The 25,563-nt window shown below is 44.9% G+C and overlaps 2 protein-coding genes across 3 annotated transcripts; one reads left to right on the top strand and one right to left on the bottom strand.

Moving 5' to 3' along the window:
* The first annotated feature begins 425 nt into the window (after window positions 1–425).
* LOC123119090 (uncharacterized) lies at window positions 426–2,549 on the top strand. 2 transcript variants are annotated; one of them, XM_044538774.1, is made up of 3 exons: window positions 426–870; window positions 968–1,441; window positions 1,535–2,545. In XM_044538774.1, exons 1-3 carry the CDS (start codon window positions 502–504, stop codon window positions 2,240–2,242), a joined length of 1,551 nt encoding a protein of 516 aa, XP_044394709.1. In that variant the 5' UTR covers window positions 426–501; the 3' UTR covers window positions 2,243–2,545. The 2 variants fall into 2 exon arrangements, with proteins under 2 accessions (XP_044394709.1, XP_044394701.1); XM_044538766.1 differs by having other exon boundaries at window positions 968–2,549.
* Window positions 2,550–2,931: 382 nt separating this feature from the next.
* Window positions 2,932–4,762, bottom strand: LOC123119105 (SKP1-like protein 11). The gene is made up of 2 exons (XM_044538785.1): window positions 4,121–4,762; window positions 2,932–3,556 (listed from the first exon to the last, which is right to left on the bottom strand). Exons 1-2 carry the CDS (start codon window positions 4,652–4,654, stop codon window positions 3,380–3,382), a joined length of 711 nt encoding a protein of 236 aa, XP_044394720.1. The 5' UTR covers window positions 4,655–4,762; the 3' UTR covers window positions 2,932–3,379.
* Between the last annotated feature and the right edge of the window lie 20,801 nt (window positions 4,763–25,563).

Raw genomic sequence — 25,563 nt, 5'->3', positions numbered from 1 at the left:
ACGAAAGCATTTTCATAACGCGTCATTTATCGTCATGGAAGTGAGTACTTCCGTGATGATAATTTTGGTACTGTCATGAAACGCTTCTACAACAACACATGTATGACTATCTTAATTCTGTCATATAATCGTCATGGATGTACATGCATGACAAATAACGTAACCTACTATGATAAATACGTATCATCATGGAAATGGTTTTTTTTTATAGTGTTGCCCTCTTTCAAAGAGTAGACGTTGCAACAGTTTCTTGCTCGTGCTAGTGCTTCGAGAAATGAACGGATCTTTTGCAATATGAGATTGAGCGATTGCTTGCTCCTGTGTAAACGCCTCTCCTCTCCTTTTGAATGCACAGTATACAGGTAACCAATAAAACAAAAAAGCGAAAGCTAAAGCGACAAAAAGCAAAAGGAATAACCGAAGGAGGCACCGTGAAGAAAAGAAAAAGGCGGGACGCGAGCCGCCGGTCTGTCTCCCGAGGTCGCCTTCTTCTAGCGGAGCATGGCGCAGCAGCAGCAGGCTGACGCGCCGCCACTTGGTTTCTTCGAGCGGATATCCACCTGTGACGTGTCCTTAAGGAAGCGGCAGCAGCGCGACAACGCCGCCATGGCCTCCTCCGACCCTGCGCTGCCGCCTCCGCTTCTTTTGCTGCCACCACCGGTGCCGGAGCAGGCGCTCGTCCCACCGCCGGCCAGAGCCAACCCGAGGCCCACAGTGTTGGACGGCGTCCTGAGTCTGCTCAGGTCCGGGGAGTCGTTCATTCGCGGAGCCTTCCGGGGCAACTCCCGACGTGCGTCTCCTCCATGGCCGCCGACGTCTCAGCAGCAGCAACAGCAGCCGCCGCCGCAGCAGCACCACCGCAACCACCCTGTACAACTTTTATAATGCCGTACCATGATTCACAAAGACGACCGAGCATCTTGTAGTCTCACACATTCTCTCTCACTGGCATTGGCTTCGGCTGCAGGGTGAAATCATGAAGCGGCTGCAGCGCGAGACGTTCCCTGATGTGATGAGGCTCATGGACAAGCACGAGCAGATCGACCGCATCCTTTCCATGTACAGGAGCGGCAAGGGGTTCCACTTCCCGGAGCTCCCCGTCCGGGTGAAGGTCGCGCTTGACGCGGTCGGGGCGCTGCTCCTCGTCAACGACGAGGAGTTCGACCACGCCAGGGAGATCCTCGGCAAGGCGGGGAACAGGACGGGCCTCAACTCCAGGTTCGTCCTCGAGTCCAAGACCAGGGGAAACGACACCATTGCAGCAGAGTTCTGCACCAAGCTCGGGATAGGGGCGACCCTCGGGGAAGAAGACACCGAGAGGAGGCCGCTGGAGCTGACCAGGCTGCAGTACTGCGCCCACGTCAACCACTGGCTGTCCATGATCCTAGTTCCCTTCGGAGCTCAATGCAACGGCTTCCTGCACGGCACGAGCTTGATCCAGGTAACGTCTCCCCTGTCCGGCCTCTGGCCAGAGATTTTTTTTTTTCCACCGGCGTGTCTCGGCGAGTTAATCCGATTGAGGTTTTCTTGTCAGAATCTCCGGAGCCAGGCCTCTCTCGACGGCCCGCCTTCGTTCTCGGAACAACACAACTGCGCCGCTGGTTTGAGTATGAGGGGGTCCAACTTCACCGTGTTGCTCGCCGAGCTTGTCTTCGGTTCAGGAGCACAGGACGGCGATCATATGGTGGCTAACCGCATGACAACGTTTGGGCAGGTGCGCTACGAACCAGCCCAAGATGTCAAGCTCAGCTTGTCGGGGCTATGGCAGATCCGCCCGTTGCTGTCCCGGTTCAACAACCTCGGGACACTTGCCATTCCCTTTGGCAGCCTAAAACCACAAAGGGGCACTCCTCCTCCGGACATTCTTCTTGCTCCCATGGCGAGGAACGACCCTGCGGCACACGGACCGCAGCCCAGGCCTGTGCAGTCAATCGCTGCTGCGATGGTGGAGTGTGAGCTGTTTGAAGCCATGAGAGCACAAGGCTGGGTAGAGATGGAAGGGTGGTCCGGGCATGGGCCGGTGCGGTGGGGCTGCTGCCTGTCCGACACCCCTGAGCATGAGCTGGGATGGGGAGTGAGGATGGGCGGTGCGGCGGAGGGGGATACGCACGGCCCGCACCTGGAAGGATTCCTCAGCTTCAACCTCGGCAGGGGCGGCAAGCTGCAGCCTGGCCTGGTGTATGTCATGGAGGGGGAGAAGCGGACTCCGGCGTTGGTCCTGCGGTCGACCTGGTTCATGTGATGATCACCTGCAGCTTCTTCACAATGCATGGTTTATGTTCTTTCTTCTTCCCTGCAACTGCAGCTATTCTTGTTTGACTGCTCAGCAGCTGACGGGAAATCTTGCTAGTTCGTGGCACAGAAATGTTTGAGCTGTGAAATTGCTCCTATGGAATTGCGTAGCACAATGGAATTAGAAAGCTTAATGCCATATAAGCCACCAAAAAAAATTCAGAATGGAAAGATGTTAGTACCTGATTTATCTTCTATGCACCTCTTGCAAGTTGAACAGGACATTTATCTTCGATGCATCTCTTGCAAGTTGAACAGGAAATGTCCTTCCCAGGCAACAACCATATATTAATATGAAAAATCTATACATGCCCACAAGATAATACAAACTAGATAGAATAGTTTACCAAGTTTCAAATGGCCAGAACTTTTATTAAATTAAACACTATACAAGCACCAAGTCTATTTCGTAAATACTGCATTTTCCCCAGTTAAAAAGCTTTGCTCAAAAGCCACAAACATTTCTCAACAGACTGGAGACATTTACACAAAAACATGCAGCATAAATCCTCCGTATGTAGTTCATAGTGGAATCTCTAAAAAAAACTTATATTTAGGAACGGAGAGAGTATATTACAAGCTTAATTTGTACCCTAGTCTGCAGTTTTCTCCAACTTATCCATAAACTCAAGGTGATAATTTCTGCTCAGACCAAACAACTGTGTCCGACTCTACAGAATTAATTGTGTACAACATACAGGTTCCCAGTTCCTAGATAAGGCCAAGCGTGGCAGCACCAACAATAAAATGTAACCAAACAGGTTATCCAAGATACGATCCAGCAACAACTTAACTGCAAAAAATGTGCAATTGGCGAATAGTATAACTTAATTGAACACAGGTTGCTATTAAGGTTCTACCGATTCAACCATTTCGAAACCATCCATCCACGCATCCACAATTCACACCAAAACTCTCCTGTATACGATGATTATAACTAACTCATACGGTGCTTCTCTGTTTTCTGTCTTCACCGACTCATCCATCTATTTATCTACCAGACTACTTGGAACAGAACTGGACGTAAGGACTTGTACTTGAAACCAAGAATAGCAGCATAGACAAAAGCAAGATCAACCGACATCTTTTAGTCCTCAAAGGCCCATGCGTTCTCCTTCCTGACTTCCGCCTCCTGCTCTGGTGTGTAGTCGTTCTCGATCTCAAAGATTTCACGGATCTCCTCTGGCTTTTTCCCCCTCATCTTGTCAGCCACAGTCGAGGTGCCCAGGTCCAGCAGATCCTCAATGTTCAGGTAGTTTGCGGCCTGCACAAACCCCAATAAAATAAATTTATCCCCAATCTATATATCTTACATAGACAAACCACACTAGTTATTTTGCCACCACTACAATTAACCACCACACACAAAAAAACCATTAAATCACTGCACTGTGCACATTAGATCTAACAAATCGCTGACACATAGACATTCTATGCCCGTTCCCTCTATCTATCTCCCTTAATTCCTCTCTGTTCAATTAAATATTGCTTCCTTCCTATACAATTTAATCGTAGTTTGTCAAATTCATTAAACTCTTTGGACAACTATTGACGCTCCTTCCAACATTTTACATCTATAATTTGCATCATGGCCAAAACGTTCCATACATTATGTTCCCGGTAGTTCTGATTCTCACATCATAAGGCACATAGGTTGTATTCCACATTGTGCGCAGAGTTACCAACAGAACTTTCCTTCTATTTGCACATATACCATCGTTGCTATTCACAACACATACTACTCATAAAGATATCGACTTCATCGCGTTTTCTTACTTGGGGTAGAATATAGAGCAAAGAATGTAAACAATCGGCTTGGTCGCTTTACCAGGATGATCTCGAAGAGGGTGGAGTTGTCGAGGGAGATGAAATCGTTGTCCCAGTCCTTGAGACCGTGGGGGTCCGGGTCGACGTAGGTGACGGGCTTGATGGAGGAGACAGTAGGGGTGAGCTCGACGGGGAAGGGCGGGAAGGGATACCGGTCGCGCTCAGAGGCCTCGGGGTCGTAGTACGGCCCGTGCTTCTCGCAGTACTCAACGACCATCTCGAGGATGTCGGAGTGGATGTTGGCGGTTGGGATGCGGCCGTCAGCGCAGCCGTCCTCCATCATGTGGCGGAGCATCTGCGACATCCGCGCCGCGGGCTCCGAGATGCGCACCTCCACGCCGTCCTCGGCCACCAGCACCAGGGCGGGTTTCTCCTCCTGCTTCTCTGCCCCCGGCTCCGGCTCCTTCACCTCCTCCGAAGAAGAAGAGGGCTTCGCCTCCGCCTCATCCGGCACCGCCGCTGCGGCGGCGGCGGCAGGCACGTCTTCTGGCTGGAAGAGAGGGCGCTTGCCCTTGAGGTCGGCACTGGAATCCATGGTTGGGGGCTTTGGGGGCTTTGAGGGATTGGGGTTTCTTCGCGTTTCTAGGGAAGGGAAAGAACTTCAACCAGGGGTCTTTGAACCTGAACCGAACCAGGTGTCCGACTCGAACCGATGCGTGGGGTTTGGTTCATGGCGCAATTCGTTTGAACTGCGGCTTGCCGGCTTCGGAAACGGTTCCTCGTTGTCTGGATAATGGGTATTTACAATTGCATACGCTCACATACACATACATACACTCATCGTATAAATGTGCATACGCACTCTCTATTTCGATGAACACATCTCACAAGCGTAATGAGCACTCGATCGTTTGGCTCGTTAAACTCGTAGCTTATTAAGCTCGTAGCGGTGTGGATGCACAAAATGCTTCAAAAAAAGGTCAGACCCTATGATGGCCCTCGTACCTCTGAGTCAGGCCGCTTTTGGATGCGTGAACAAGCTATCTATTACACTAGTGCTCCACGACAGTCATCGGATATTTCCTCACGAGTATCTCGACATACATTTGATGCGTAGTCTCAAATGCTTTCATCCAATTCTTCAAGATCTCGATGACTTTCATCTGATAAAGATTTTGAGTTCTGGCATCCTTGGAATCGTGAGTCCATTCTTCAATTTTATACCATTCTGTACATCTCTGGATATGAGGCCAATAGCACCACATGAGTGATGGAATAGATGAGCTAAAGGCAATGAACCAAATGCTCTGCTATGAATTTTTGCATCACTTCAATTTTCCCCGGTTCAAGAATACTGGAAAAGAAATTCGTGTGCATTGCATCGATATCGTATCTCTTGAAGCATTTCGCTTCACAATGGACCCCGAGAAAGTTCATGACTACATAGGGCCTTCGCCCGTCCCGAGCATTTGACATTTGCAAATCAAACCATCTACCATATGCTCACCTATATTATTTGCCCCCTTAACTGATGATGGCTATATCATGGGTATCCTTCCAAATGTTATCTATGCCATTGCGGGTCGCTGTATATATCTTCGATGTTCAAGACATGTTTCTTCGCTTTCTCTCCGACTTTACTCAAATTCCCTACAGTCTCAAAGTGTTCATGCCATGGATCCAAAAGGTAATTTACCACAGCATGCGCACGACCTTTCTGGCAAACGGGAGCCACAAAAGTTTCATACCACCGGTTTGGGATATAGTGCAAGTCATGCAAGAATTTTCTTCGGGCAAATCTCCCGATCGCCCTCAACCAAGTATCTGAACATTTGATGGTCCTCAAATTCCTCAAGGAGATAGAATCTTGAAGACTCAACCTCCCACTCACTTGGATGTTAGCATGCGCATGCAACAACTGCTTCTGAAGCATATGGCCAAAGATCGACAAAAGAAAGAAGATCTGCCAAAGGAGTTGAATTCTCTTCATAACCGCACTCACTTGCTTCATCTTATAGCTGATGAGAATAAGAAGCACCTATGGAAGTTGCTCCGAAAGTTTTTCTCCAAGAAGAAACTTGCGAAGGATGATATAAAGCATATCTACGATTATATCGATGTTTACTGATACGTCTCCAATGTATCTATAATTTTTGATTGTTCCATGCTATTATATTATCTGTTTTGGATGTTTTATATGCATTAATATGCTATTTTATATTATTTTTGGGGCTAACCTATTAACCGAGAGCCCAGTGCCAGTTTCTGTTTTTTTTACCTATTTTAGAATTTCGTAGAAAAGGAATACCAAACGGAGTCCAAACGGAATGAAACTTTTGTGGTGATCTTTCTTGGACCAGTGGCAAACCAGGAGACTTGGAGATGAAGTCTGAGACGCAACGAGGCGGCCACGAGGGTGGAGGGTGCGCCCAGGGGGGTAAGGTATGCCCCCCTACCTCGTGCGCCCCTCGTGGGTCTTCTGACCTAATTCCTTCGCCTATATATACTCTTATACCCTGAAAACATCTAGTGAAGCCACAAAACCACTTTTCCACCGCCGCAGCCTTCTGTACCCGTGAGATCCCATCTAGGGACCTTTTCTGGCGTCCTGCCGGAGGGGGGTTCGATCATGGAGGGCTTCTACATCAACACCATTACCTCTCCAATGAAGTGTGAGTAGTTTACCACAGACCTACGGGTCCATAGCTAGTAGCTAGATGGCTTCTTCTCTCTCTCTCTCTCTCTCTCTCTCTCTCTCTCTCTCTCTCTCTCTCTTTGATTCTCAATACCATGTTCTCCTCGATATTCTTGGAGATATATTCGATGTAATATTCTTTTGTGGTGTGTTTGCTGAGATCTGATGAATTGTGGATTTATGATTAGATTATCTATGGATATTATTTGAGTCTTCTCTGAATTCTTATAATGATTTGATATCTTTGCAAGTCTCTTCGAATTATCGGTTTAGTTTGGCCTACTAGATTGATTTTTCTTGCAACGGGAAAAGTGGTTAGCTTTGGGTTCAATCTTGCGGTGTCCTTTCCCAGTGACAGCAGGGGCAGCAATGCACGATTTTGTATTGTTGCCATCGAGGATAAAAAGATGTGGTTTTCATCATATTGCTTGAGCTAATTCTGTTGGAAATATGCCCTAGAGGCAATAATAAAAGCATTATTATTATATTTCCTTGTTCATGATAATTGTCTTTATTCATGCTATAATTGTGTTATCCGGAAATCGTAATGCATGTGTGAATAACAGACACCAACATGTCCCTAGTGAGCCTCTAGTTGACTAGCTCGTTGATCAACAGATAGTCATGGTTTCCTGACTATGGACACTGGATGTCATTGATAACGAGATCACATCATTGGGAGAATGATGTGATGGACGAGACCCAATCCTAAACATAGCACAAGATCGTATAGTTCGTTTGCTAGAGTTTTGCAATGTCAAAGTATCTTTTCCTTAGACCATGAGATCGTGTAACTCCCGGATACCGTAGGAGTGCTTTGGGTATGCCAAACGTCACAACGTAACTGGGTGACTATAAAGGTAGACTACGGGTATCTCCGAAAGTGTCTGTTGGGTGACATGGATCAAGACTGGGATTTGTCACTCCGTATGACGGAGAGGTATCACTGGGCCCACTCGGTAATGCATCATCATAATGAGCTCAGAGTGACCAAGTGTCTGGTCACGGGATCATGCATTACGGTACGAGTAAAGTGACTTGCCGGTAACGAGATTGAACGAGGTATTGGGATACCGACGATCGAATCTCGGGCAAGTAACATATCGATAGACAAAGGGAATAGCGTACGGGGTTGATTGAATCCTCGACATCGTGGTTCATCCGATGAGATCATCGTGGAGCATGTGGGAGCCAACATGGGTATCCAGATCCCGCTGTTGGTTATTGACCGGAGAGTCGTCTCGGTCATGTCTGCTTGTCTCCCGAACCCGTAGGGTCTACACACTTAAGGTTCGGTTACGCTAGGGTTGTAGGGATATGTATATGCAGTAACCCGAATGTTGTTCGGAGTCCCGGATGAGATCCCGGACGTCACGAGGAGTTCCGGAATGGTCCGGAGGTAAAGATTTATATATGGGAAGTCTTGTTTCGGGCATCGGGACAAGTTTCGGGGTTATCGGTATTGTACCGGGACCACCGGAAGGGTCCCGGGGGTCCACCGGGTGGGTCCACCTGTCCCGGGGGGCCACATGGGCTGTAAGGGGGTGCGCCTTGGCCTAATGGGCCAAGGGCACCAGCCCCACATAGGCCCATGCGCCTAGGGTTTAAGGGGGCAAGAGTCCTAGGAGGGTAAGGCACCTTCTAGGTGCCTTGGGGGGGAGGGAAACCTCCCCTTGGCCGCCGGCCATAGGAGATTGGATCTCCTAGGCTGCGCACCACCCCCCCTTGGCACCCCTATATATAGTGGGGGAGAGGAGGGACTTCATACCTGAACGCCTCGGCCTTTGGTTGCCTCCTTCTCCCTCCCCAACACCTCCTCAACCTCCATAGTGCTTAGCGAAGCTCTGCCGGAGTACTGCAGCTCCATCAACACCACGCCGTCGTGCTGCTGCTGGTGCCATCTCCCTCAACCTCTCCTCCCTCCCTTGCTGGATCAAGAAGGAGGAGACGTGGCTGTTCCGTACGTGTGTTGAACGCGGAGGTGCCGTCCGTTCGGCGCTGGTCATCGGTGATTTGGATCACGTCGAGTACGACTACATCATCACCGTTCTTTTGAACGCTTCCGCTCGCGATCTACAAAGGTATGTAGATGCATCTAATCACTCGTTGCTAGATGAACTCCTAGATGATCTTGGTGAAACGAGTAGGAAAATTTTTGTTTTCTGCAACGTTCCCCAACAGTGGCATCATGAGCTAGGTCTATGCGTAGTTCTTCTTGCGCGAGTAGAACACAATTTGTTGTGGGCGTAGATTTGTCAACTTTCTTGCCGTTACTAGTCCTTTCTTGCTTCAGCGGTATTGTGGGATGAAGCGGCCCGGACCAACCTTACACGTACGCTTACGTGAGACCGGTTCCACCGACTAACATGCACTAGTTGCATAAGGTGGCTGGCGGGTGTCTGTCTCTCCTACTTTAGTTGGAGCGGAATCGATGAACAGGGTCCTTATGAAGGGTAAATAGAAGTTGACAAATCACGTTGTGGCTTTAACGTAGGTAAGAAAACGTTCTTGCTAGAACCCTAATTCAGCCACGTAAAACTTGCAACAACAATTAGAGGACGTCTAACTTGTTTTTGCAGCAAGTGGTTTGTGATATGATATGGCCAAAGTTGTGATGAATGATGAATGATCTATATGTGATGTATGAGATGTTCATGCTATTGTAATAGGATTCACGACTTGCATGTCGATGAGTATGACAACCGGCAGGAGCCATAGGAGTTGTCTTTATTCTTTTATATGACCTGCGTGTCATCAAGAAACGCCATGTAAATTACTTTACTTTATTGCTAAACGCGTTAGCCATAGTAGTAGAAGTAATAGTTGGCGAGCAACTTCATGGAGACACGATGATGGAGATCATGATGATGGAGATCATGGTGTCAAGCCGGTGACAAGATGATCATGGAGCCCCAAGATGGAGATCAAAGGAGCTATGTGATATTGGCCATATCATGTCACGTTTATTATTTGATTGCATGTGATGTTTATCATGTTTTGCATCTTGTTTACTTAGAACGACGGTAGTAAATAAGATGATCCCTCACAATAATTTCAAGAAGTGTTCCCCCTAACTGTGCACCGTTGCGACAGTTCGCTGTTTCAAAACACCACGTGATGATCGGGTGTTTTATTCAGACGTTCACATACAACGGGTGTAAGACAGATTTACACATGCAAACACTTAGGTTGACTTGACGAGCCTAGCATGTACAGACATGGCCTCGGAACACAGAAGACCGAAAGGTCGAGCATGAGTCGTATAGAAGATACGATCAACATGAAGATGTTCACCGATGTTGACTAGTCCGTCTCACGTGATGATCGGACACGGTCTAGTTTAACTCGGATCATGTAATACTTAGATGACCAGAGGGATGTCTAATCTAAGTGGGAGTTCACTAATAATTTGATTAGTTGAACTTAATTATCATGAACTTAGTCTAAAATCTTTGCAATATGTCTTGTAGATCAAATGGCCAACGTAGTCCTCAACTTCAACGCGTTCCTAGAGAAAACTAAGCTGAAAGACGATGGCAGCAACTATACGGACTGGGTCCGGAACCTGAGGATCATCCTCATAGCTGCCAAGAAAGATTATGTCCTACAAGCACCGCTTGGTGACGCACCCGTTCTCCCTGCAGAACAAGATGTTATGAACGCTTGGCAGGCACGTTTCGATGACTACTCCCTCGTTCAGTGCGGCATGCTTTACAGCCTAGAGCCGGGGCTCCAAAAGCGTTTTGAGAGACATGGAGCATATGAGATGTTCGAAGAGCTGAAAATGGTTTTCCAAGCTCATGCCCGGGTCGAGAGATATGAAGTCTCCGACAAATTCTTTAGCTGTAAGATGGAGGAAAACAGTTCTGTCAGTGAGCACATACTCACTATGTCTGGGTTGCATAACCGCTTGACTCAGCTGGGAGTTAATCTCCCGGATGATGCGGTCATTGACAGAATCCTCCAGTCGCTTCCACCAAGCTACAAGAGCTTTGTGATGAACTTCAATATGCAGGGGATGGAAAAGACCATTCCTGAAGTATTTGCTATGCTGAAATCAGCAGAGGTAGAAGTCAGAAAGGAACATCAAGTGTTGATGGTCAATAAAACCACTAAGTTCAAGAAAGGCAAGGGTAAAAAGAACTTCAAGAAGGACGGCAAGGAGGTTGCCGCGCCCGGCAAGCAAGCTGCTGGGAAGAAGCCAAAGAATGGACCCAAGCCCGAGACTGAGTGCTTTTATTGCAAGGGAAGCGGTCACTGGAAGCGGAACTGCCCTAAGTACTTAGCGGATAAGAAGGCCGGCAAAACAAAAGGTATATGTGATATACATGTAATTGATGTGTACCTTACTAGTGCCCGTAGTAGCTCCTGGGTATTTGATACCGGTGCAGTTGCTCACATTTGTAACTCAAAGCAGGGGCTGCGGAATAAGCGGAAACTGGCAAAGGACGAGGTGACGATGCGCGTCGGGAATGGTTCCAAGGTCAATGTGATCGCCGTCGGCACGCTACCTCTGCATCTCCCTTCGGGATTAGTTTTAAACCTTAATAATTGTTATTTAGTGCCAGCTTTGAGCATGAACATTGTATCGGGATCTCGTTTAATTCGAGATGGCTACTCTTTTAAATCTGAGAATAATGGTTGTTCCATTTTTATGAGAGATATGTTTTATGGTCATGCTCCTATGGTGAATGGTTTATTCCTTATGAATCTCGAACGTGATGCTACACATATTCATAATGTGAGTACCAAAAGAAGTAAGGTTGATAATGATAGTCCCACATACTTGTGGCACTGCCGCCTTGGTCACATAGGTGTTAAACGCATGAAGAAGCTCCATGCTGATGGACTTTTAGAGTCTCTTGATTATGAATCATTTGACACGTGCGAACCATGCCTTATGGGTAAAATGACCAAGACTCCGTTCTCAGGAACAATGGAGCGAGCAACCGACTTATTGGAAATCATACATACTGATGTGTGCGGTCCGATGAGTGTTGAGGCTCGCGGTGGCTATCGTTATGTTCTCACCCTCACTGATGATTTAAGTAGGTATGGGTATATCTACTTAATGAAACACAAGTCTGAAACCTTTGAAAAGTTCAAGGAATTTCAGAGTGAGGTTGAAAATCAACGTGACAGGAAAATCAAGTTTCTACGATCAGATCGTGGAGGAGAATACTTGAGTCACGAGTTTGGGGCACACTTAAGAAAATGTGGAATAGTTTCACAACTCACGCCGCCTGGAACACCTCAGCGTAATGGTGTGTCCGAACGTCGTAATCGCACTCTGTTAGATATGGTGCGATCTATGATGTCTCTTACCGATTTACCGCTTTCTTTTTGGGGCTATGCTTTAGAGACTGCCGCATTCACTTTAAATAGGGCTCCGTCGAAATCCGTTGAGACGACACCGTATGAATTATGGTTTGGGAAGAAACCTAAGCTGTCGTTTCTAAAAGTTTGGGGATGCGATGCTTATGTCAAGAAACTTCAACCTGAAAAGCTCGAACCCAAATCGGAAAAATGCGTCTTCATAGGGTACCCAAAAGAAACTATTGGGTACACCTTCTACCTCAGATCCGAAGGCAAGATCTTTGTTGCCAAGAATGGGTCCTTTCTGGAGAAAGAGTTTCTCTCGAAAGAAGTAAGTGGGAGGAAAGTGGAGCTTGATGCAGTATTGCCTCTTGAACCGGAAAATGGCGCAACTCAAGAAAATGTTCCTGAGGTGCCTGCACCGACTAGAGAGGAAGTTAATGAAAATGATCAAGATACTTCTGATCAAGCCCCTACTGAAATCCGAAGGTCCACAAGGACACGTTCCGCACCAGAGTGGTACGGCAACCCTGTCTTGGAAATCATGTTGTTAGACAACGGTGAACCTTCGAACTATGAAGAAGCGATGGCGGGACCGGATTCCGACAAATGGCTGGAAGCCATGAAATCCGAGATAGGATCCATGTATGAAAACGAAGTATGGACTTTGACTGACTTGCCCGTTGAGCGGCGAGCCATAGAAAATAAATGGATCTTTAAGAGGAAGACAGACGCGGATGGTAATGTGACCATCTATAAAGCTCGGCTTGTCGCTAAGGGTTATCGACAAGTTCAAGGGGTTGACTACGATGAGACTTTCTCACCGGTAGCGAAGCTGAAGTCCGTCCGAATCATGTTAGCAATTGCCGCATTCTATGATTACGAAATATGGCAAATGGACGTCAAAACGGCATTCCTTAATGGTTTCCTTAAGGAAGAATTGTATATGATACAGCCGGAAGGTTTTGTCGATCCTAAGAATGCTGACAAAGTGTGCAAGCTCCAACGCTCGATTTATGGGCTGGTGCAAGCATCTCGGAGTTGGAACATTCGCTTTGATGAGATGATCAAAGCGTTTGGGTTTACACAGACTTATGGAGAAGCCTGCGTTTACAAAAAGTGAGTGGGAGCTCTGTAGCATTTCTCATATTATATGTAGATGACATACTTTTGATGGGAAATGATATAGAACTCTTGGACAGCATCAAGGCCTACTTGAATAAAAGTTTTTCAATGAAGGACCTTGGAGAAGCTGCTTATATATTAGGCATCAAAATCTATAGAGATAGATCAAGACGCCTCATAGGTCTTTCACAAAGCACATACCTTGATAAGATATTGAAGAAGTTCAATATGGATCAATCCAAGAAGGGGTTCTTGCCTGTGTTGCAAGGTATGAAATTGAGCTCAGCTCAATGTCCGACCACGGCAGAAGATATAGAAGAGATGAGCGTCATCCCCTATGCCTCAGCCATAGGTTCTATTATGTATGCCATGCTGTGTACCAGACCTGATGTAAACCTTGCCGTAAGTTTGGTAGGAAGGTACCAAAGTAATCCCGGCAAGGAACACTGGACAGCGGTCAAGAATATCCTGAAGTACCTGAAAAGGACTAAGGAAATGTTTCTCGTTTATGGAGGTGACGAAGAGCTCGTCGTAAAGGGTTACGTCGACGCTAGCTTCGACACAGATCTGGATGACTCTAAGTCACAAACCGGATACGTGTATATTTTGAATGGTGGGGCAGTAAGCTGGTGCAGTTGCAAGCAAAGCGTCGTGGCGGGATCTACATGTGAAGCGGAGTACATGGCAGCCTCGGAGGCAGCACATGAAGCAATATGGGTGAAGGAGTTCATCACCGACCTAGGAGTCATACCCAATGCGTCGGGGCCGATCAAGCTCTTCTGTGACAACTCTGGAGCTATTGCACTTACCAAGGAGCCCAGGTTTCACAAGAAGACAAGGCACATCAAGCGTCTCTTCAACTCCATTCGTGAAAATGTTCAATATGGAGACATAGAGATTTGTAAAGTACATACGGACCTGAATGTAGCAGATCCGTTGACTAAACCTCTCCCTAGAGCAAAACATGATCAACACCAGAATTCCATGGGTGTTCGATTCATCACAATGTAACTAGATTATTGACTCTAGTGCAAGTGGGAGACTGTTGGAAATATGCCCTAGAGGCAATAATAAAAGCATTATTATTATATTTCCTTGTTCATGATAATTGTCTTTATTCATGCTATAATTGTGTTATCCGGAAATCGTAATGCATGTGTGAATAACAGACACCAACATGTCCCTAGTGAGCCTCTAGTTGACTAGCTCGTTGATCAACAGATAGTCATGGTTTCCTGACTATGGACACTGGATGTCATTGATAACGAGATCACATCATTGGGAGAATGATGTGATGGACGAGACCCAATCCTAAACATAGCACAAGATCGTATAGTTCGTTTGCTAGAGTTTTGCAATGTCAAAGTATCTTTTCCTTAGACCATGAGATCGTGTAACTCCCGGATACCGTAGGAGTGCTTTGGGTATGCCAAACGTCACAACGTAACTGGGTGACTATAAAGGTAGACTACGGGTATCTCCGAAAGTGTCTGTTGGGTGACATGGATCAAGACTGGGATTTGTCACTCCGTATGACGGAGAGGTATCACTGGGCCCACTCGGTAATGCATCATCATAATGAGCTCAGAGTGACCAAGTGTCTGGTCACGGGATCATGCATTACGGTACGAGTAAAGTGACTTGCCGGTAACGAGATTGAACGAGGTATTGGGATACCGACGATCGAATCTCGGGCAAGTAACATATCGATAGACAAAGGGAATAGCGTACGGGGTTGATTGAATCCTCGACATCGTGGTTCATCCGATGAGATCATCGTGGAGCATGTGGGAGCCAACATGGGTATCCAGATCCCGCTGTTGGTTATTGACCGGAGAGTCGTCTCGGTCATGTCTGCTTGTCTCCCGAACCCGTAGGGTCTACACACTTAAGGTTCGGTTACGCTAGGGTTGTAGGGATATGTATATGCAGTAACCCGAATGTTGTTCGGAGTCCCGGATGAGATCCCGGACGTCACGAGGAGTTCCGGAATGGTCCGGAGGTAAAGATTTATATATGGGAAGTCTTGTTTCGGGCATCGGGACAAGTTTCGGGGTTATCGGTATTGTACCGGGACCACCGGAAGGGTCCCGGGGGTCCACCGGGTGGGTCCACCTGTCCCGGGGGGGCCACATGGGCTGTAAGGGGGTGCGCCTTGGCCTAATGGGCCAAGGGCACCAGCCCCACATAGGCCCATGCGCCTAGGGTTTAAGGGGGCAAGAGTCCTAGGAGGGTAAGGCACCTCCTAGGTGCCTTGGGGGGGAGGGAAACCTCCCCTTGGCCGCCGGCCATAGGAGATTGGATCTCCTAGGCTGCGCACCACCCCCCCTTGGCACCCCTATATATAGTGGGGGAGAGGAGGGACTTCATACCTGAACGCCTCGGCCTTTGGTTGCCTCCTTCTCCCTCCCCAACACCTCCTCAACCTCCATAGTGCTTAGCGAAGCTCTGCCGGAGTACTGCAGCTCCATCAACACCACACCGTCGTGCTGCTGCTGGTGCCATCTCCCTCAACCTCTCCTCCCTCCCTTGCTGGATCAAGAAGGAGGAGACGTGGCTGTTCCGTACGTGTGTTAAACACGGAGGTGCCGTCCGTTCGGCGCTGGTCATCGGTGATTTGGATCACGTCGAGTACGACTACATCATCACCGTTCTTTTGAACGCTTCCGCTCGCGATCTACAAAGGTATGTAGATGCATCTAATCACTCGTTGCTAGATGAACTCCTAGATGATCTTGGTGAAACGAGTAGGAAAATTTTTGTTTTCTGCAACGTTCCCCAACAAATTCCTCTACATCATGTCATCTTACTTAATGCGTTACTCCGTTCTTTATGAACTTAATACTCTAGATGCATGCTGGATAGCGGTCGATATGTGGAGTAATAGTAGTAGATGCAGAATCGTTTTGGTCTACTTGACACGAACGTGATGCCTATGTTCATGATCATTGCCTTAGATATCATCATAATTATGTGCTCTTCTATCAATTGCTCGACAGTAATTTGTTCACCCACCGTAATATTTGCTATATTGAGAGAAGCCACTAGTGAAACCTATGCCTCACAGGTCTCTTTTCCATTATATTGAATATATTTTCCATCATATAAGTTCTCTTTTACATCATACTAGTTTCCGATCTACTATTTTGCAATCTTTTACTTTCCGATCTATAAACCAAAAATACCAAAAATATTTACTTTACCATTTATCTATCTCTATCAGATCTCACTTTTACAAGTAACCGTGAAGGGATTGACAACCCCTTTATCGCGTTGGGCGCGAGTTGTTGATTGTTTGTGCAGGTATTCGGTGACTTGTGCATTGTCTCCTACTGGATTGATACCTTGGTTCTCAAACTGAGGGAAATACTTACTCTACTTTGCTGCATCACCCTTTCCTCTTCAAGGGAAAAACCAACGCAAGCTCAAGAGGTAGCAGGAAGAATTTCTGGCGCCGTTGCCGGGGAGATCTACGTCAAGTCAAGCCATACCAAGTACCCATAATCTCTTCTCTCTTGCATTACATTATTCATCGTTCGCCTCTCATTTTCCTCTCCCCCACCTCCAAAACAGTTTTCGAAAACCTTTGCCTTTTCTTTGCCCCTCTTTCGTTCGTCTTTTTCGCTTGCTTCTTGTGTGCTTGTGTGTTGGATTGCTTGCTTTGTCACGATGGCTCAAGATAATACCAAACTGTGTGACTTTTCCAATACAAACAACAATGATTTTATTAGCACTCCGATTGCTCCAAACTGTGTGACTTTTCCAATACCAAACTGTGTGACTTTTCCAATAATAATGCTGAATCTTGTGAAATTAATGCCGCTTTGCTGAATCTTGTTATGAAATATCAATTTTCTGGCCTTCCTAGTGAAGATCACGCATCCCATCTAAACAATTTTATTGATTTGTGTGATATCCAAAAGAAGAAAGATGTGGATAATGATATTGTTAAATTGAAGCTATTTCCGTTTTCGCTTAGAGATCATGCTAAAACTTGGTTTTCATCTTTGCCTAAAAATAGTATTGATTCGTGGAATAAGTGTAAAGATGCTTTCATCTCTAAGTATTTTCCTCCCGCTAAGATCATCTCCCTTAGGAACGATATTATGAATTTTAAGCAACTTGATCATGAGCATGTTGCACAATCTTGGGAGAGGATGAAATTAATAATACGTAATTTCCCTACACATGGTTTGAATTTGTGGATGATTATACAAAACAATTATGCCGGATTGAATTTTGCTTCTAGAAATCTTTTAGATTCGGCCGCGGGAGGCACTTTTATGGAAATCACTTTAGGAGAGGCTACTAAGCTCCTAGATAATAGCATGGTTAATTATTCTCAATGTCACACCGAAAGATCCACTAGTGAAAAGGTTCATACGATTGAAGAGATTAATGTTTTGAGTGGAAAGATGGATGAACTTATGAAATTATTTGCTAATAAGAGTGTTTCTTCTGATTCTAATGATATGCCTTTGTCCACTTTGATTGAGAATAATAATGAATCTATGGATGTGAATTTTGTTGGTAGGAATAATTTTGGTAACAACGCATATAGAGGTAATTTTAATCCTAGGCTGTTTCCTAGTAATTCCTCAAATAATTATGGTAATTACTACAACAATTCCTATGGAAATTTTAATAAGATGTCCTCTGATTTTGAGAATAGTGTTAAAGAATCTATGAGTTCACAAAACAATTTTAATGCTTTGATTGAAGAAAAATTTCTCAAGATTGATGATTTGGCTAGGAACGTGGATAGAATTTCTCTTGATGTTGATTCTTTGAAACTTAGATCTATCCCGCCTAAGCATGATATCAATGAGTCTCTCAAATCCATGAGAATTTCTATTGATGAGTGCAAAGAAAGAACCACTAAGATGCATGCAAAAAAAGATTAGTTTATAAAAGCATGTTCTTCTAGTTTTCATGATAATAATGATGAAGATCTAAAAGTGATTGATGTGACTCCTATTAAAACTTTGTTTTCCAATATGAATCTTGATAAAGATGGGACTGGATATGAGTCAACTTTAGTTAAAAGGCGTCCCAATGATTCAGAGTTTTTAGATCTAGATGCAAAAATTGATAAAAGTGGGATTGGAGAAGTCAAGACTTAAGTAGCAATGAACCCACTCTTTTGGATTTCAAGGAATTTAATTATGATAATTGTTCTTTAATAGATTGTATTTCTCCTCATGCTTATAATCAAAATAAAGCTTTTACTAAACATATTGTTGATTCTATGATGCAATCTTTTGAACAAAAGCTTGAATTAGAAGTTTCTATCCCTAGAAAACTATATGATGAGTGGGAACCTACTATTAAGATTAAGATTAAAGATTATGAATGCTACGCTTTGTGTGATTTGGGTGCTAGTGTTTCCATGATTCCAAAAACTTTGTGTGATGTGTTAGGTTTCCGTGAATTTGATGATTGTTCTTTAAATTTGCATCTTGCGGATTCCACTATTAAGAAACCTATGGGAAGGATTAATGATGTTCTTATTGTTGCAAATAGGAATTTTGTTCCCGTAGATTTCATTGTTCTTGATATAGATTGCAATCTTACATGTCCTATTATTCTTGGTAGACCTTTCTTAGAAACGATTGGTGCAATTATTGATATGAAAGAAGGAAACATTAGATTCCAATTTCCATTAAGGAAAGGCATGGAACACTTTCCTAGGAAGAAAATTAAATTGCCATATGAATCTATCATGAGAGCCACTTATGGATTGCATGCCAAAGATGACAATACCTAGATCAATTCGCGTTTTTATGCCTAGCTAAGGGCGTTAAACAATAGCGCTTGTTGGGAGGCAACCCGATTTTATTTTTTGTGCCTTGCTTTTTGTTCCTGTTTAGTAATACATAATTCATCTAGCTTCTGGTTAGATATGGTTTTACGTTTTAGTTAGTGTTTGTGCCAAGTTGAACCTTTAGGATAGCTTACAGTGATAGTTGTGTTGATCCTGCTGAAAATCAGAAACTTTTGTGCCCAGTAAATTAGTTTTGATAATTCACAGAAACGTTCTTTTGATCTGATTCATTTTGATATGGATTGGTACAAAAATTTCTTAGGTGTTCCTAATTTGTATGGATTTTTGGAGTTACAGAAGTATTCGAGAGTTACATATTACTACAGACTGTTCTGTTTTTGACATATTCTGTTTTTCGCGTGTTGTTTGCTTATTTTGATGAATCTATGAGTAGTATCGGGGGGTATGAACCATGAAAATTTTTGAATACAATAGATATTACACCAATATAAATAAAGAATGATTTTTCAACAGTACCTTCATGTGGTGATTTATTTTCTTATACTAACGGAGCTCATGAGATTTTCTGTTGAGTTTTGTGTTGTGAAGCTTTCAAGTTTTGGGTAAGGATTTGATGGACTATGGAATAAGGAGTGGCAAGAGCCTAAGCTTGGGGATGCCCAAGGCACCCCAAGGTAATATTCAAGGACAACCAAAAGCCTAAGCTTGGGGATGCCCAAGGCACCCCAAGGTAATATTCAAGGACAACCAAAAGCCTAAGCTTGGGGATGCCCCGGAAGGCATCCCTCTTTATTCGGTGACTTGTGCGTTGTCTCCTACTGGATTGATACCTTGGTTCTCAAACTGAGGGAAATACTTACTCTACTTTGCTGCATCATCCTTTCCTCTTCAAGAGAAAAACCAAGGCAAGCTCAAGAGGTATTCAAGCTTGAAGATTTTCAGCAGCGCGGCAGACCACCTCTTCCTACTCGTACTTCCTTGACAATTTGGCTTCAACTAAAGCATCATAAGTTGTCCAATGAGTTAGAAGCTACTTCACCCATTGTCTAAAACTGCCGAAGAACAACCAGTGCCCAACACCGAATCCAATGTCGCACCAGAAATGCTAGGATCATCTACTCAACCACATCAAGTCATTCCTCGAGAAATAGAAGCGAGTCCGTCCGAAGAAGAAGCACAGGTTCCCGCCACCTCCTAAGAATCCTCACGATAGATAGTTCCGGCGGTTCAGGCGATGAGACCTTGGGCAATGCTTCAGATTCTTCCACTCCTAAGTGACACTTGTAGTTCGATTCCTTTTTGACACCAATTGATAAAAAGGGGGAGAATGACATCAAGTAGTGATAGATCTGCTCGCCTTTTGTTGCTTTTATTTTCCCTCGAGTTTAAAACACTTGCTCTTCATTCGATCTTATTGTGTTGTAAAACTCTTTCGTAAAGTTCTGGTCTGTAATGTTAATAAGCCCTCCTGTTGCACTATATGTCTTTGGAGAATCTGTTTTGCAGGTGGGATTATTATCAGAAGTTACGAATTGATGCACTATATTAATCTTTGGCTATGATATTTCAGTGCAATCCATTATTCTCAAAGTCATGAAATGTCTCTCCACCAAGTCTATTCGGAAACTGAACTTCAACTTTTTCTATCCATGCATACATTTAGGGGGAACCCATTTTATCTTCGAGATTTATAACACTTGTAAATTTTTGCACGTGACTAGTTTCATATCTATCCCTACTTTGATGGTTATTTGTTTTGTCAACAATCGCCCAAAAAAGGGGGAGATCGTTGATGCAATTTTGCCTCCTTGTTTTTTGGAGATTGTTGTCATAAACAGTGAGGGACTAATGTGTTTTCTAGTGCACACACATATTATAGGTCTCAGGAGTTAAGAGGAGTTTGTACAAAATCTGAAGATAATCTCTTGTGCAGTAATGAAGATTATCATCGAAGATTATGCATAACGAAGGCGACCGCCAAAAAGGCTGAAGTGAGCAATTGCTTCGGTAAATGGTCCAAAGAAATTGACTTTAGACGAGAAGAATGATAAAAGAGAAAAACACAGTATTTTCTTTCCTAGTTCATTTTATATTTTTTGAGTCATAGGACCACCATACTACTAAGAGGGGTATAGTGTTTTAAACTTATGTTTCTATGATGATAAACTGAAACCCATGTGCGACAAGAGAAATCTCTTTGTGAACCTAAAGTTTACTCATCAGTCATAGATGTTGTTGTTCTTGACTACGTGAGATATCTTGTCGACCGAAGAGTCATCTTACTTGTTCCTAAAGTAAAGTTGTCGGGTGCGTTTGAAATCCTACTGTTGGAAACATGTTGGTTGGTCATTGGCTAGATGTCCTGTCCAAAACGGGTTTTTACCTCTCGGGAAGTGATGTAGGGTGGATTCCCTAAGGCCGATCTTTCATGATTTGGAGGTGATCCTATGCCGAACACGAAGAACACGAGGGGAAACACGAGGGGAAAACACTCAAATTGACGAGATCCAATCACACATATGCTAGATCCATGAACATAAAGAGTGATACAAGATCCAAACGCAACAACGAACGATACAAGAGGCGGTAGTTCTTCTCCGTGAGGAGGTCTTGAGGGGGTCTTCTCGTGAGGGGTCTTGAATCCACTTGGGCGATCTTCTCCATAGAGGTCATGAACTCCGATGGAGAATTAATCAAGTGGGATGAGCAAAGCTCTATCTCTCAAATGAGCTATCACATTGCTAACCCTAAAATGAGGGAGGGGGAGGAGTATATATAGTCTAAGTGGACGAAAGGGTACATGGGCCCCGGCCCAACTCGCAGTCAACTCATAGGTGTGGGACGTCTGACAGCTATCGGTCGTCCGATGTCTCGAGGGGGCTTGGACGTCCGGTACGCGTCGGACTTCTGACATTTTATCTCTAGTGGGCTTCTGTCGAATATCCAGTCGTGGGTGGACATCCGGGGCATCGGTCGTCCGGTGATCTCCATACTTCTGACGTTTTCATACTAGACAGGTGGTGTCGGTCGTCCGGAGTTGCTCGGTCGTCCGTGGGCTGGAGGGTGTCGGTCGTCCGGTCCGTGCAGGACGTCCGACCACTGTAGCATCTGCCGGATGGGACTTGTCGGGCTGGCTGATGCTCCAGGCGTCGGACGTCCGACATGCCTCCTTGTCCGGTGGCTGGAGATTTTCTGGCATCTCTTCTTCTTGTTCCTTGTACTTGGTGTCCTCGCCGTCTTATCCATTGGGTGTAGATGATCCGTGGCCTTCCTCCAAGTACCTGATCACACATAGGGTCTCTGCTTGAGGTAGTAGCCATGTCTCATATGTAGAAAGTGGTAGTTCGGAGAGGAGCGAGTTCACTTTATCTTCGATAGCCTTTGCTCGAGCTCTAGTCATTGGTACAAGTGGTGTCATGGGGGACGTAGGTAGGTCCATGGGGATGACCTTGGGATGCTCCGCATCATCTCCCCCCCCCCTTGGGAAAGATCCGACCATAGATTGAAAGCCTCATCGCCATGGTAGGGAGAGAGATCCTTGACATTGAAGATGTCGCTCATAGTGTACTTGTTGCACGGGTGGTCGATCTTGTAAGCATTGTTGTTGTAGCGTGCTAGCACCTTGAAGGGTCCGTTGGCTCGAGGTAGAAGCTTGGTTTTGTGTTTGTTGGGGAAGCGGTCCTTGCGAAGGTGTATCCACACAAGACCTCCAATGTTGAATAGCATGGGTTGCTTGTTGAGCTTGGTCGCGAGTCGTTGTACTTGGCGCTAGCCGTGTATCTTCGTGCATCTTCTTGAGGTAGCTCACTCGTGCACTTGCGTCCATGTTGATGCGCTCTTGTAGTGGTAGGGGTAGAATGTCCAATAGGGGACAACGGGGTGAAGCCGTAGACAACCTTGAAGGGGAACTTGCTGGTAGTAAAGTGTGGTGCTCGATTGTAAGCGTACTCGGTGATGGGTAGACACTCGTCCCACTCTTTGATGTTCTTCTTGATCAACATGCGTAGGAGCGTAGACAGCATCCGGTTCGTGACCTCCGTTTGGCCATCGGTTTGGGGTTGGTATGCCAAAGAGAACAAGAGCTTGATTCCGAGCTTGGCGCATAAGGTCTTCTAAAAGGAGCTTGGGAACTTGACGTCACGGTCCGAGACAATAGTCTTTGGCACTCCATGTAGGCGCAAGATTTCCCTACAAAAAAGATTTGCAACATGTGAAGCATCGTCTATCTTGTTGCATGGGATGAAATGTGCCATTTTAGAGAATCAGTCCACAATAACAAACACATAATCTTTGCCATTTTGAGTTCGAGGCAAACCAAGCACAAAGTACATAATAATATCTTCCCAAGGATGATATGGAATAGGAAGTGGCATATATAGTCCATGGGATTGAGCTTTAGACTTAGCTGTGTGACATGTAGAGCATCGGTTGGTGAAGCGTGAGACATCATGGAACATCTTGGGCCAAAAGTAGTTCTTTGAGAGCGTAGCAAAGGTCTTGTCACGTCCAAAGTGTCCCATAAGTCCTCCTCCATGAGATTCTTGCAACAGTAACAAACAAAGAGAAAACTTGGGAATACATCATTTTTTAGCTCTCATAAGATAATCATCTTTGATGCAATAGCGTTCCCAGGATGTATGCATCAAACATTTGGCATATGGAATAGCAAAAGTAGGATCATGCGCATACAAGTCTTTTATGTGCTCAAAGCCAATGACATTCAATTCAAGTTTGGTAACAAGGATGCATCTACGGGAAAGCGCATCCGCCACAACATTATCTTTGCCTTTGATATACTTGATGACATAAGGAAAAGACTCAATGAATTCACTCCACTTAGCATGATATTTGTTTAGCTTAGTTTGACCCTTAAGGTACTTAAGCGGTTCATGATTCGTATGAAGAATGAACTCATGAGGGCGAAGATAATGTTCCCAAACATGCAAGACTCTCACTAAAGCATATAGCTCTTTGTCATAGATGGGGTAGTTAAGTTGCGCCCCGGAAAGTTTTTCACTCAAGTAAACTATGGGGCGCTTCTCTTGCATCAACACACCTCCTATGCCGCAACCGCTAGCATCGCAATGTATTTCAAATGGTTTATCAAAGTTGGGTAATGCAATCAAAGGGGCATGCGTAAGCAAATTATTAAACTCATTGAATGCGGTATCTTGAGATGGTCCCAAAACAAATTGTGCATTTTTCTTGCTCAAAGCATGTAAAGGTAAAATGATGGTGCTAAAGTCCTTCACGAATCTACAATAGAGACCGGCTAAGCCAAGAAATCTACGCACTTGTTGCAAGTTGGTTGGTTGGGGCCAAGTTTAATAGCATGAATCTTATATTCATCTACATGAACACCCTTAGAAGACACAACGAAACCCAAGAAAATAGGCTTACCAACACCAAAAAGGTATTTATCCATATTAGCATAAAGGCGCTCTTTTATAAGAGTTTGCAAAACGGTTCTTGATACGTCTCCAACGCATCTATAATTTTTGATTATTCCATGTTGTTATATTATCATTCTTGGATGTTTTACAATCATTTCATAGTCATTTTATATCATTTTTTGGTACTAACCTATTGACATAGTGCCTAGTGCCAGTTGTTGTTTTCTGCTTGTTTTTTACATCGCGGGAAATCAATACCAAACGGAGTCCAAATCCAGTGGGCCAAGAAAGTATCTAAGGGGAGCTCCGAGGGGAGCACAACCCACCAGGGAGCGCCTGGGGGCCTAGGCGCACCCAGGTGGGTTGTGCCCACCTCGGTGGCCTCCCGCACCGCCTCTTTGCTCTATAAATACCCCAATATTCCAGAAACCCTACGGGAGTCGACGAGAATCAATTCCAACTGCCGCAAGTTCCAGAAACACCAAATCCAATCTAGACACCATCACAGAGGGGTTCATCATCTCCATTGGTGCCTCTCCGATGATGTGTGAGTAGTCCTTTGTAGACCTATGGCCTCCCGCACCGCCTCTTTGCTCTATAAATACCCCAATATTCCAGAAACCCTACAGGAGTCGACGAGAATCAATTCCAACTGCCGCAAGTTCCAGAAACACCAAATCCAATCTAGACACCATCACAGAGGGGTTCATCATCTCCATTGGTGCCTCTCCGATGATGTGTGAGTAGTCCTTTGTAGACCTATGGGTCCATAGTTAGTAGCTAGTGGCTTCCTCTCTCTCTCTCTCTCTCTCTCTCTCTCTTGATTATCAATACAATGGTCTCTTGGAGATCCATATGATGTAAGTCTTTTTGCGGTGTGTTTGTTGGGATCCAATGAACTTTGAGTTTATGATCAGATCTATGTTTTTATCCATGAAAGTTATTTGAGTCCTCTTTGATCTATTATATGCATGATTGATTATAGCCTCCTATTTCTTCTCTGATATTTGGGTTTTGTTTGGCCAACTTGATCTATTTATCTTGCAATGCGAACAGTTGCTTTGTGATGGGTTCGATCTTACGATGCTTGATCCCAGTGACAGAAGGGAAAACAACACATATGTATCGTTACTATTAAGGATAACAAGATGGGGGTCTATTTCTACATAAATAGATCTTGTCTACATCAT

The sequence above is a fragment of the Triticum aestivum genome, chromosome 1B, assembly GCF_018294505.1.
Source record: "Triticum aestivum cultivar Chinese Spring chromosome 1B, IWGSC CS RefSeq v2.1, whole genome shotgun sequence".
Lineage (NCBI taxonomy): Eukaryota > Viridiplantae > Streptophyta > Magnoliopsida > Poales > Poaceae > Triticum > Triticum aestivum.
Note: the sequence above shows the minus strand (reverse complement) of the source record. Positions and strands in the feature narration are given on the sequence as shown.

Excerpts from the sequence above, each read along its gene's own strand:
- LOC123119090 (XM_044538766.1), top strand. The coding sequence starts at position 502 with ATGGCGCAGCAGCAGCAGGCTGACGCGCCGCCACTTGGTTTCTTCGAG. Across the intron at positions 871-967 it reads AGCACCACCGCAACCACCCT|GGTGAAATCATGAAGCGGCT; the intron begins GTACAACTTTTA and ends CTTCGGCTGCAG.
- LOC123119105 (XM_044538785.1), bottom strand. The coding sequence starts at position 4,654 with ATGGATTCCAGTGCCGACCTCAAGGGCAAGCGCCCTCTCTTCCAGCCA. Across the intron at positions 3,557-4,120 it reads CCCTCTTCGAGATCATCCTG|GCCGCAAACTACCTGAACAT; the intron begins GTAAAGCGACCA and ends GGGTTTGTGCAG.